Source organism: Aythya fuligula, chromosome 3, assembly GCF_009819795.1.
Source record: "Aythya fuligula isolate bAytFul2 chromosome 3, bAytFul2.pri, whole genome shotgun sequence".
NCBI lineage: Eukaryota > Metazoa > Chordata > Aves > Anseriformes > Anatidae > Aythya > Aythya fuligula.
The window spans coordinates 117,868,986-117,881,709 of NC_045561.1; the positions used below are offsets into that span (position 1 = coordinate 117,868,986).

General features: G+C 56.6%; 2 protein-coding genes across 4 annotated transcripts in view; one reads left to right on the forward strand and one right to left on the reverse strand.

Annotated features, from left to right (window-relative positions):
* OTOF (otoferlin) overlaps positions 1 to 4,704 on the reverse strand; it is a 61,191-nt gene extending 56,487 nt beyond the window's left edge. For all 3 annotated transcript variants that reach the window (XM_032184809.1, XM_032184807.1, XM_032184808.1), the window contains exons 1-2: positions 4,626 to 4,704; positions 2,689 to 2,747 (exon numbers count right to left, since the gene is read on the reverse strand). In XM_032184809.1, the coding sequence (XP_032040700.1) occupies positions 2,689 to 2,747; positions 4,626 to 4,704 (138 nt within the window). The remainder of the gene's footprint in view (positions 1 to 2,688; positions 2,748 to 4,625) is intronic.
* Positions 4,705 to 10,887: 6,183 nt separating this feature from the next.
* FAM166C (family with sequence similarity 166 member C) lies at positions 10,888 to 12,524 on the forward strand. The gene is made up of 3 exons (XM_032184522.1): positions 10,888 to 11,010; positions 11,325 to 11,437; positions 12,380 to 12,524. Exons 1-3 carry the CDS (start codon positions 10,888 to 10,890, stop codon positions 12,522 to 12,524), a joined length of 381 nt encoding a protein of 126 aa, XP_032040413.1.
* The last annotated feature ends 200 nt before the right edge of the window (positions 12,525 to 12,724 follow it).

The window sequence follows — 12,724 nt, forward strand, 5'->3', positions numbered from 1 at the left end:
CTTCTTTTCCTCCCCAAGCCAAGGAATCACCCCGCCAAGCCAAACCACCCGAGCCTCCCTCATTTTCCACATCTCAGATTCCTTCCAGCCTCCCGTGTCCGAGCAAAGCCCCATCCGAGATGCTCTTGGGGACACGGGGATGTAGCAGTGGGACCAAGCCCCGCACCGCTGCAGGGCTGCATTCAGAGCCCGGGAGGGAAAGTGCTGGCCAAGCAGCTTCACAGGAAGGCGTTTGTGACTCTTCAGAAATACTCCAACGCTTATTTCTGAAGCTAATTTTTTCCCTTTTATGCTTCCTGCAGTGAGTCAAGGAAATGAATATAAAAACATCTGGAAATAGGGGAAAAAAAAAAAAAAAAAAAAAAAAAAAAGAAATGGCCTCACGACATCGCTTTGCTTCCCACAAGGATGGGGAGCAAGGCCCCGTGCCCAGGACCTGTGCCAGGGCTCTGGCACCCACCGTGCCTCAAAGCCTGTTTGGGGCCGTTAACACCACAGCCAGCGAGCAAAACCCAAAGCCCTGCACCTGGGAGAGCAGCAAAACACAGGGAACAGCCCCAATCCGCTGCTCTCCGTGGCTCCACTCCTCTTCCCAGCATTATTCGTGCCCTGGTGCGCACCACGGTGCTGTGCTCTGTGCTGGAAGAGGTCTCCAGCCCCGGGAGGAGAAGCAAATGTGTGTCCAGCTCTGCAGGCTGTTCCCACAGGGACCCCCATCCACTGCCTGAAACCCTGGGGAATGCAATTCAGTAAAGGCGAGCACCTTGCTCTGGATGTTGCCCACAACCCCCCAAAAAAAACACCAGCAGGACAAGGAACATCACCAGATCCCAGGCTGCAAATAGCTGTGCCACGTTTTCAAGCACGTGGACATCCCAAACCCTTCCCATCCACACTCCTTCTCCTCCTGGTTCTACCCCAGAGCATGGAAAACCCATACAAGTGATTTGGGGTACCCAGCCCTGCTCCCTCCTATCCTACAGATGCACCATCCCATACCCTGGGGCATCCCGCAGCAAATCATGGCCATCACTCCCCCGAGGATGCTGTGCTCTAAACCTAAGGAAAACCTTTTTATTATTATTATTTTTTAAGCCTGGAAAGGATTATTAGGGTCACTCACTGACCTCTAATACAACCCAGGCCATGGATTTTCGTGGATTTTACTCAGAGGCTCCTAATTTGAGACGCCCTGTGCCTCGGTCATAATAAATTCCTAATGGGAAAAAAAAAAAAGAGGCGCACCAGAATTCAATCAGCAATTAATTACCCTTCCAGATAAGTGGCTTCTGCAGCTGGTTACCTTCAGTAGTAAATAATTTATTTCTGTCTTGAACCTGCAGGTGGGATATGGGGACGGGCTGCCCCCTGCTCCCAGCCCCATGAGCAGACCCCATTAACACGGACCCAGAGCACACCATCCCCACCATCCATCACCGTGGCACCTCCCAGAGCTGGGGCTGCCCCCCGAGCCCCCCCTGCTTTCCTTGCACCCCTTCCTTCCCCTTTTGGCTGGCAGGTTGTCAATCTTGCGGGTTTTATTAAAAAAAAAGTCTTATTAAAAAAAAAAAAAAAAGTCTTATTAAAAGTCTTATTAAAAGCCCTGCGCAAAGCTGAGCGAGTGATGGGTCAGTTTAATCTGTTTTATTAACAAAAGGGGAAAAAATAAAAGGAAATAATAAAAAATAAATAAAAAGGTGTTTTTTTCTTCTCCCTTTGGAGGAGAAACCACTCCGGGTGCACATGGGATGTGATGCTGCTGTTCCTGGTTATGTGCAACAGCCACGGCGCCGCGGCCACCCCCTGCAATAGTCAGCAGCTTTGCTTCCCCAGGCTCTGGGAAGGCACAGGTTCTGCATAATTCATTAAGCCGTGAATAAAAATAATTGAAAAAAAAAGGAAACGGGAGGAAAACAAACAAATGGAAACCACTGGGGCAGCCCAAACCCAGCCTGGTGGTGGGATCTCGTGAATGCCGAGCAGGGGCAGGGAAGCTGCTGGGAGCTTTGCTTCCCCGCGAAGGCTCCTGGTGGGGGGAATTTGGGGTGCTGCAGTGAGGCAATAATAAAAATTAAATTAAAAATATATATATATATCACCTGGGCTTGTTAATTACTTGTCATTTGTGTATGGAAATATTCCTCTCCTGGACTATCCCATCAGCTAATTGCTGGGGACAGCCCAGGACCCCCTCGCTGGCTCCAATATCCACATTCCTGCCCTGGCCATTGCTTCATCAGCACGAGTAATTAAGGATTTAATGGGGTGGGAGGAAACAAAACTGCACCTATAGCATATTTTGCTGCAGTATTATTTCCCGAAATCTCAGTGCCAACAACAGGGGTTGTTTCGTGCCACGCTCCCAGGAGCATCCACGCCATGGGAAGAGTTTCAGGTCCCACACCCCCAACACCCCCAGCCCTAGAAAAACGGGGTCCTGAGGTCCATGAGATCCTTCAGCACCCACCAGGGAAATGCTGGAGCTCGTAAAGATGGTGCCAAGACACTTAAATTTGAGTTTTTCACCCATAATTGCTTTTTTTCCCCCTTTTTCCTTGCAAAGAGGTATTGCTGCCTTGGGAATCCCTGTGATCCCCTAGGAAAAGGGGTATTTTTGTGGAAAATCAGTCACGGCGAGGCAAAGCGGGCAGGGGAGACAGAGCAGGAGGCAGGCACGTCTCCTCTTACCTCCTCAAACCTGGCCTCGTCCTCGCAGCTTTCCAGCACTCGGGTGTAGAAGGAGAGCCCTGCAGAGGAGACACGGGTTGGTTGTGAGCAGGGCGACGTAGATCGCCTCGTAGATCGTAGATATTTTAGGTTCAAAAGCCCTCTGAGACCACCAGGTCCTGCCCCTCACCCACAAAACCACGTCCCAGGAGCCCCAGCCTGGAGCTTTTGGCTGCCCTCGTGGGATAACCTCACCCCCACACCAATATTTCTAATTAATATCTTCTTCATAACGTTGCCTCCTGTGGTGTTAGGAAAATGCTACGGGTATCTCACTGAATCAAATTGATTTTTTTTTTTTTAACTTCCCAGGTAATTAAAACCATCTCAGGGCGGGCGCTTTGGGCACAGACAGCCCCTGGAGACCAGGGCACCCCCTCCCACCTCGTCTCCAACTTCATTTTACCAAAATTGAGGCATCCTGGGGGCACGGCTCTTTGCAGGGAATGCCCCATCCCATAGCTGAGCCCTTTTGGATTTAATTATTACCCAAGGAGAGGCAGAAAAATCCCTTTGGCGGGTGCTGGAAGCAGAGCCAGAAGGTGCAGCGCACATCCCAAACCACCCTCCAAAGTCCCCTGCCACGAACTTTTCCACCCAAAAATGTGAGATTTTCTCTGGGAGCTCACACCAGCCAGCTCCACCCGCAGGACCAGGGATGGGGCCACCAGGAGCTGGACCCCAAAAGGGGCTCACACACCCCGGTCCCCCAGGACCCTGATCGGAGCCCGTTTATCAGAGCTGTGATTTATTAATCTCATTAATCTCCCCCTCGAGCTGGAGCCGAGCAGCATTTCAGAGCTCTCAAACCGGCTCCAGCTCCTTCCTTAACTCCTTCCCTACAAAAAATGGGGTCTAACGCTGCCCGTCGAGTCAACAGAGAGTGGCACGAGACTCTTCCCTCACGTCTTGGGCACCAAACCCTGCTGCCCACCCCAGGGCTGACTTTAGGGGCACAGAACCGCAGAATGGTTGAGGCTGGGGGCACCCTTGGGTGCTCCCGTCCCCCCCCTTCCCCAGCAGGGTGCCCACCCGATGTCCCTGGGCTTGGGGAGCTCTCCAAGGAGCAGCCCCCGGCCCCTCTTTTGGGGCAGCACCAACATTGCTGGCCCCAGCCCAGCACAGGACACCAATAACACAACGTCCCCACGCCACCACCCTGCTCCACATCGATCCCAAATTCTCAGGGGGCAAGCATCCACAAAGCCCACCGAGAAATGACCACGAGGGGAGCTCAAACACCCCCAGCATCTCCCCCTGGGCACCCCTGGGTGCAGGGCAGGCACCGAGCGGTCTCCTCTTGTCCCCCTTCTGGGGACCACGAGTATTTTGGGGTAGGATTTGGGGCTGGGTGCAACCTGTTCCCAAGGGTTACCCCTGAGGAAGGGACGGGGCAGGAGAGGCTGTGCTGAGGGCACGGAGCCCTGGGGAGGTTTGGATCCTTTTGCAGCCCCCCCCCGGGAAGGTTTTGGGGCTGGAAGGGACCGGAGCAGAACCAAAACTGCAGCCTCAAAAAAAATCCCAGCTCACAGCGGGTCCTGGAGCCAGGCGAGTTCCTCTCCCAGCCCTTCTGGTGACACTGCCCTGGTGGCACCGTTTTGCCACCCAAAGTGCAGCCCTGACCCTAAAAGGGGCCCAATTCCCCCCCAGCCATCCCCTGGGAAGTGGGGTTCACCTCCCTAGGACTTCCCCCCTGCACAAATCCCCCTCCCCAAAGCAGCAGGGATGGCGAGGGGGCAACTCGGGGAGGGCTGGGCGACCCCCTTGGTGCACCCACGACGGGGAAACTGAGGCAGGGAGGGGGCAGCCGGGCACAGCCCACCGCGGGGACACCCCCACCCCACCCCTCCCCTCCCCAAATTCTCCAACTCCGCCTCCCGCAGCCCCCTCCCCATTACCTCGGAAAGCCGCCTTGGCGATGCGGTCGGCTCTGCCGCGGAGGCCGGAGACGGTGCGGAGCTGGAGCTGCAGAGCCATGGGGTGAGGAGCAGGGGGGATGCGCCCGGAGATGCGCCCGGAGAGATGAGGGGAGATGCGCGGGGAGATGCGCGGGGAGATGCGCCCGGAGATGAGATGCGCGGGGCTCTCCAGCGGGAGATGCGCCCGGAGATGCGCGGGGTGCGGAGCGGGGCGCAAGGCTCTGCGCGGGGAGATGCGCCCGGAGATGCGCGAGGATTTGCGGGGAGATGCGCCCCGAGATGCGCCCGGGGCTCTCCACCGGGAAATGCGCCCCGAGATGCGCCCCGAGATGCGCCCGGGGCTCTCCACCGGGAGATGCGCCCCGAGATGCGCGGGGCTGTGCGCGGAGATGCGCCCCTAAAAGATGCGCCCGGGGCTGTGCGCGGTGCCCGGTGCGCGGTGCCCCCCTCTCCCTCCCCAGCGCCGAATTAATCCCTTCTTCGGCAGCGGCCCCGCCTGCCCGCCCGCCCCTCCCCGGGGCTGGAGGTGGTTAAAAAAAAGAGGGGGGGGGGGGGGGGGGATGAAGGAACCACCCCCCAGACCCTCCCCATATCAGTGGGGAAAATGAGGCAGGGCTCCCCCCGCTGCGAGGCGCCTCCCCGGGTGTGCTGCTGGCTGGGGGGGGGGGATAAAGGTGTGTGTCCCCCCCCCCCAGGCATGTCATGGGGGGGGGGACGGGGTGCCTGGGGGGACCTGAGCTCATGTCCCACCACCCAGGAGCACCACGGGGACATGGGGTGCGTGGGGACCCCGCTGCTCTCCGCATCTCCTGGGGTGGGGAGCAAGCGATGGGGGGGCTCAGATCCATCCCCAGCCTGTGCCAGCCCCTTATTTGGGTGGGGGGCCAGGCTCAGAGCCCCCCCCCAGGGGCAGCAGCAGGGGTGCTGGACCTCAACCCTTCAGCTGGTCCGGGTTGGGGCCAGCGGTTGGAGATGCTGTGAGGTCCTGCAGCGCTCCGCAGCCTCCAAGTGGGGGGGGTCAAGATAAAAATGACAGCTTTAAAAATGCGGGCTCGGCCTGGGGAGGGTCACGTCTTGCAGGGTTGCTCACAAACGCTCTGCTCGGAGCCTGAAATGTGCCCTTTGGAGCTGCGAGCCTCATGGGTTTTGCTTTCCTGCTTGGACACTTCCCAGAAAAACACTCCTGGGGTGGAGAGCGAGCCCAGGAGGGCTTTGGTGGCATCAAAAAGAGGCAAGCGAGGGTGCAGCCTTCATAAATGGGTAATAAAGCCCTGGAAATAAGGCACCTGGTTCCATCCAACAGCATTTTTTTGGATCCTTTTTGGTCCTTCTGGGCAGAGCTGCTGCTTTTGCAGCCCCTTTCCCCCCCCCTGTGCCTTCGCTCCTGCTAAAATGCTGGAGGCTGGGGGCAGCGAGGGTTTTGCTGAGGTTTGTCCTGATCGTCCAGAGGAGCTCTCGTGGGTTTTGGCACGAGTTTACCCCACAGGTGCTTGGCTCTCCCCTGCTGCTCTCTGTGGAGAGGGGCCGGGGGCTGCTCCTTGGAGAGCTCCCCAAGCCCAGGGCCGTGGGGTTGGGCACCCTGCCGGGGCAGGGGGGGGACAGGAGCACCCAGGGGTGCCCCCAGCCCCAGCCATCCCAGGGGTTGGGGTCTGTAGGAGCCCCAAGGGTGTGCAAATACCCCCCATGGGGCTTCTGGATGGAGCTGCGCCCCTGCTCACGTCCCTGCACAAACTCTGCTGGTGTTTGCTCGTAGCTAAAGAAGCTCGGTGCATTTTTTTTTTTAGATGGAGAAGGTCTCCCCCTGCCCCGCTGGTGATTTACCTACCCATTACACAATTAAATAGGGTAATAAAGGTGAGCAGGAACAACACAGGATCCCAATTTCAAGCCGAGCCAACACACGGGTCCCCGACGACGCACGGCGCGCCTGAAGCGTTCCCCCAGCTGGCTGCCATCAGCAGAGCGAGGTGAGAAAATGCCCTTCATAAACACAAACCTCGGTTTTCTCTGCAATTTTCACATTGCTGCATGTGAACAAAACCCCACACCCACCTCTGAATCACTGCTGGTTGTTCCTATTTACTAGGGGTTTGCACCAAAGGCAAGGGGGAAAGCACGGCTTGCCATGGAAAGGATCCGGCCTTAGCTGGACCCTCTGCGTGCACCCCCCCCCCCAGCACCAGCATCCCATCAAAATTAGCCCAATCCAATCATCCATCCCCAAAAACAATGGCCTTATGATGATGCTACAGGACTTCGCGTCCAAAATTAATGAAATTTTCTCTTCTTAACTCTTTTTCTCTATTATTATTTTTTTTTCCCAGCTCTTCTCCTCCTACGCTCGGAGCAATCACATCAGCCTCCCCATTTGTCAAACCGCCGAGATCCTTTATATTAATTGCAGAAAGTTTCCATCTTTTTCTTTCCCCTGCTTTTTGTGGGCAGCGCCAGCTCCTCGGAGAGCCGGAGAGGGGCTGGGGGCTGAGCTGGGAACCAGGAACCTCTGGGACAGGCAGGAGCAATCTCTGCCAAATAATCCCCTCCAAATCTCCTTCTGATTGCTAGAAAGCCCTGAAGGATGCCTGAGCGAATCCTTTTTGTTGCCTCTGCCCTGCGAGCAGCTTGGGAGAGCTGCTCCCTGAACCTTTGGGAGCAGGAATTTGGCATTTAACACACCCAGGATCCTTATCAGGGGGGTCAAGCAGCAGCTGTGTGCGAGGATGGCAAGGATTTCATTTTCCAGGGGGTGATTTTATTCCAGGGGGCTCTTTATTCGCGCTGCAGGTTCCCCCGTCTGCAGAACTCAGCAGCATCCTCAGCTTCAAAACCTGGGGCACCCTGCTCGTCTCCACCAGCCACAGCCCGACATCCCAAACCCCAAAGAACGGGAGCAGCAACCCCAACCACTTCTCCATCACCTGCTGCTGCTGGGGACAGGCCACCAAGGAGCAGCAGCGACCCTTGTGCAGCCCAGACCTCCCTCGGGCCATCTCCACGCTGCTCACAGACTGTTTTTCCCCCCTTCCAGCTCTTCCCAAACCCGACTCGTTTGCTTCAGGTCTCTCTGCACCAGCTGTCGCCCCCCCCCTGCACCGAGTCGCTTTCATTTTGCAGGGTTTTTTTGGGATGCAGCGAGGCTTTGTGGGGTAACGCCGCCCCGCGGCATCATCTGCAGCTCGGAGTGCTGCGGTGGGCGGCTCTGCATGTGCGTGCTGGGCTCAAAAGAAAAGGGAAAAAATGCTGTGGAGGCAGTTTCTGTACATAAATCAGGAGCGTGAGCAAACACAAGGGCTTGCTAAGGAAGGAGGAAACTTCTCCGTGTAAGTCAGATCCTCCAGAGTGAGCATCCTGCCTGGAGAGGAGCCCTGCACCTCCCCATCCAGCACGGTGATGACAAGATCCTGCTGGTCTCCAGAGGAGCTGGAGCTTCTGCCTGGCTTCTCCTTGCAGATCTGAGCTGCCCTGGGTGCGCGCAGGGACCCCCAGCCCCCGTTTGTCCCACGGGGGCTTCAGTCCTCGTGCCCTCAGCCGGGGTTTGGCAGCCCCGGGACCGCAGCTCCCCGGCGCAGCAGCGCTCCTCCCAAAGCCCAGCTCCATCTCCATGCCGTGAGGTTTCTGCCCTGGTGACTGCTGCTGGAAAGCTGCTGGTGAGTGCAGCGCTCGTGGTGTCAGCCCCTTCGTAGCCTCAGCCTGCTCCTGGTTAACGTCAGCCACTTTTTCACCCGTGTCACAGCTCTGGTGCCCTCTCCGGCACCGCTGGCTGCACCCGCGGCTGCTCGCCCCTGTTCTGGTACTCAGCAGCACTGCAGCAGCTCCCTCCGTGGGGAGATTTTCCCTTTGTCTTTTATTTTTTCCTTTTGTCTTTTACTTTTTTACAGATTCGGATATGGAGGTTTTCCCATTTTCTGAGATTCAGCACAACTAACAACCCCAGCTTTCCTAACCCGTGCGCCCTGCAGAGCGGCCGGCCGTGGGGACGCGCGGTGCTTTTCCACGAGGTTTTCTGTAGAAAACTCCTGTGGGATGGATCGAGACATCCCCTCTTCCCACCAGTCCCGTGCTGGATGAATCCACAGTTCACTGGGAACCAGAGAAGACGGCCACAAGACCTCGAGCATTTGGGTCGTGCTCTGGCCAGGAGAGGTGGCCAGGACATCTCCGGAGCCAGAGCTGCAAATCCTAGCACAATGCAGGTGCTGGAAGGCCTCTGGATTTCTGTTTTCTTTTCTTTTTCTTTTCTTTCTCTCCTATTTTTTAATAAATTAAATTAAAATTATTTATTTTTTATTTGCAATATCTCAGACCTATCCGATCAAGATGTAAATAAAGACCGGCCCCTCCAACTCCCGCATGTTCCCGAGCTTGCGCACTCATCCTTGCAAGCCTAATGGGATTTTTAAATTATTTTAACCAAATCTGCCTCTGTCTGTGCGTGTAATCGTTGTCTGCACTGGTTCCATGTAGGCGATTCACCCTTCCCAAAGTTTTTTGGGGACAGGTCCCCAGTTATCTTCCTGGGGCAGGAAAAGAGCCCACGGTTCCCCCTTTCACAAAGGAGCTGCCTAAAGCAAAACAACCCCTCCCCTGCAAAATAAATAAATAAAATAAAATAAAATAAAATAAAATAAAATAAAATAAAATAAAATAAAATAAAATAAAATAAAATAAAATAAAATAAAATAAAATAAAATAAAATAAAATAAAATAAAACAAAACAAAACAAAACAAAACAAAAACATAAAAAATGGAAATATGGGGGCTTTTCCTGCAGAGGGTGGGTTGAGGGGGTGCAGGGGTTGGTGGGGGGGTGCAGGCAGTGGTGCCAGGGGGGTGCAGGAAGGTTTGGGGGACGGTGCTGGGCTCCCCCCGTTGCCTGGTGATGGTGTTTGTGACCTTTCAGGGCAGAACAGGAGGGATCCAGGCCGGGCTGGGGGCACCTGCGGTGGGTAAGGACTGCACCCCGTGCAAATCCTGCACCCCCCGTGGATCCTTTGGCAGGGGCTGTGCTCCCTGCTGAAACACTGCCGGGTCCTGGGGGGAAATTGGGGGCTTTTCCTAACAGATCCTAAACATCCCTCACCCCTGCCAGCAGCACCGAGCTCCTGCTTGTCCTCCCCCTGCCCCCTGTCCCCTTCCCATCCCCAGGTGGCTTCTCCCCATCTTCTCTTGCTCTCTTCCACTTCTCCCTTTGTTTTTTAGGAGTAAATCCTGCAGCTGCAGCCAGGGCTTGTCCAAATCACTGCAGGATGCCCCCAAACCCCCTGGCATCCTCCCCTATGTGCCCCCTGCCCACAATCTCTGGCTAGCAGGGCTCCGTGCCCGGCTGGCATCGACGTGCTGCTGCTCCCCGAGCACGTCTCCCTTCTAGACACAGCTGTGGCTGTAGGATACGTACAAATATATATAAATAATCTTCCCCTGCTCGTTTGAGAGCATCATTCTGTGCCCCAGCACCCTGTGGGCAGCCCCTTGTGGCTGAAGGACTCTTGGTGCTTTAATCCTGGAGCAGATTTGCTGCCGCATCTCTCCTGGTCCTTTTCTCCTGGCTGCTCTGGCAAAAAAAAAAAAAAAAAAAAAAAAAGAAAAAACACGAGGAAAAGCCCCCTCCAGGGCAAGCAGCATCCACGCAACAGGGAGAAAAAACAGTGTGAAAACTCAGCTGGGTCCTTAATGAGCAGAGCTGTGGTGCTGCGTCGTGCTCAAAAAGCGCAGGAATTGGTTTTGGCGTGCAGATCGGGAAGGGTTTTCCTGGAAAAGCTGCTCTGTGTGCAGCAAGAGGTGCTGTGCGCCACCTGAAAGCCTGATTTCAGGTCCTGTGCAGAGCCTGGGGAAAGAAGTGGCTTCTCCTGGCCCTGCGAAATGGGGTTTTTGGGAGCGCTGGTGGCACATGGACGTAGCAGGGGGGGGCGAGGATGTAGAGGGTGCATTTCCATCTTCTGGGTGAACACACGAGGAATCCTACGGGCCCTTTGGATAAAACACACTTTTGGAACATTAATTATTATTGATAACCGGATTCTCAGCACGCAAAGGGCTCGGGGACCTTCCCAAAAATGGCTTTGTGGGCGGAAAAAAGTGGTAGAGATGGGTGCGTGCAGCCCTTCCCTGCCTCCACACCCCGCCACCGTGTCCTGGTGACCCGGGGGGGCGAGGAAGGATGCTCAGCAGGAGAAATCCAAGCAGGCATTTCCCACGCAGGCGTGGAAAACCCGTCACCCTGCACAGCCCAGGAACCACCACCATGGCACAGCCGCGGAGCCCCCAGCCCCCTGCGCCCTCCCCGGAGGAGGTGCCCCGCACCCCGCTGCGCACCCGCTTCGACCTGGATGGGGGCCGGGCCCTGGAGCTGGGCAAATTTTACCAGGTGGGGACTGCGTGGCTACTGCAAGAGTGCAGCCGGAGCTTGCACTGCTCCCATTTTTGTTTTTTTTTGTTTTTTTTGGGGGGGTTTTGAACGCAGCAGGGACTGTCTGATGTGCATCATCCCGCAGGCAGGGACCTGTGTGCGCAGCACCAGGGATAAATCGGTGCCCAAGAGGCTCCTCCTGTGCCATTAATGGGTGGAGGTGACAGTGGTGGGCTTGCTTATTGACACCTTGAAATCCTGCTGCAAATAAGGGTGGTTGGAGGGCTGCACTGCTTGCCCGGAGCCCTGCACAATTTTGGTTTTGCCCCCAGCTGGCCCAGCAGCACCGTGAGTTTTACCAGGACAAGACCGGGACGCTTTACCCCGTCCCCTACTTTGTGCTGCCCGTGAAGGAGATGGAGAGATACCCGCACCCGCTGGACCTGTGAGTACCCAGGGGACGCCCCAGGGTGCTGGGACCCAGCCTGAGGGGTGCGGGGAGAGCTGGGGGTCCTCTCCTCGGCTGCTCCAGCCCCTTGCCAAGCAGCCACCTCCAAAAAAATGGGTCCTGGAGATGAGAGGAGGGCAGAAAAGCTGAAAGGCAAAACTCGCCCTGTGTTACTCAAGCAGCAATTTGTGCCACTGGCACCAGTGAGGGGGACTCCAGGGCACCACGGGTCCCCCAGCCCCTCTGCCTATCCCATCCCACCTCTCCTCACCCCTCTTTGCTGGGAGGATGATCGTGGCATCCCCTTTATCCCTTGCGGACAAACCCACCCCGCTCACTGCCTCTCCTTGGGGGGCCCTCGTTGAGCCCCTCGGGGTGAAGCTCACCCCTGTAGGTGCGTAAAGATAAAAAGATTTCGGACAACCCGAAGGCACAGCACCCTCCTGGTCCCTAGAGCCCCTGGGAGCATTGGCATGGATTGACCAAGCCTGGAAACCCACGAATCCCTTAAATTTTGGGTGTGGAGCTCCAAAAAGCTGCTTAACCCTGCGGTTAATGGGTGGGCACGGAGCACTTTGCCCCCACGGTGCCCCTTTGGGCTGGCCACCGCTGGCTGTGCCCTGTGCCACCTGAAATGAGGACGGTGCACAGAAGTGAGGAGGGTTTCCTTCACCTCCCCGGTCCCATTTTGAGGAGAAAAGAGTGGGAAAAGGAGGATAAAGAGGGGAGCAGCTCCTACAAGGGCCAGGCACTCATTTTCCTCCCGGAGCAGAGCGCACGGCCAGCTCCTGCGCTGCTAAGGGTGCTGGAGAACAAAGCTGGGCGCAACGCCCGCTGCCTCCCTGCCTTCAGGACCTGCTGGCGGCCTTACCACCAGCCCCCAAGAGCCCAGAAATTCGGTGCCCAGCTGGTAACCTGCTGCCTTGCCCCCCCCTGCAGCCCCCCTCTCAATGGGAAGACCCGGTGGCACTTGCAGCGCGTGTCCCCGGAGAACCTGCGGACCTACCAGACCTTCCCCTCGGGCAAAAGGGTCACCTCCGAGGAGAGGGAGGTCCGGGACAGCTTCTTCGAGTACCGAGCATGAGGGACAGCACCCAGGTGGTGAGCTGGTCCCCTGGATGGGGGAGGCAGAGCCCTAAAATAAAAGTAAAGCAGAGGGAGGTGGTGCTGGATGGGGTCTGTGCGCACGGGGACCGAGCGGGACCCCAAGGAGAGGGGGCAGCCGCCCATCGGGGGGCTCCTCCTGCTGCTCCAGGGTGTCAGAGGCTGGCTGGGATTGGGGAC

Bases quoted from the DNA above. Each gene is read 5' to 3' on its own strand.
- FAM166C (XM_032184522.1), top strand. From the start codon at position 10,888: ATGGCACAGCCGCGGAGCCCCCAGCCCCCTGCGCCCTCCCCGGAGGAG. The intron at 11,011-11,324 runs GTGGGGACTGCG...TTTTGCCCCCAG, and splicing joins AGCTGGGCAAATTTTACCAG to CTGGCCCAGCAGCACCGTGA. The intron at 11,438-12,379 runs GTGAGTACCCAG...CCCCCCCTGCAG, and splicing joins TACCCGCACCCGCTGGACCT to CCCCCCTCTCAATGGGAAGA.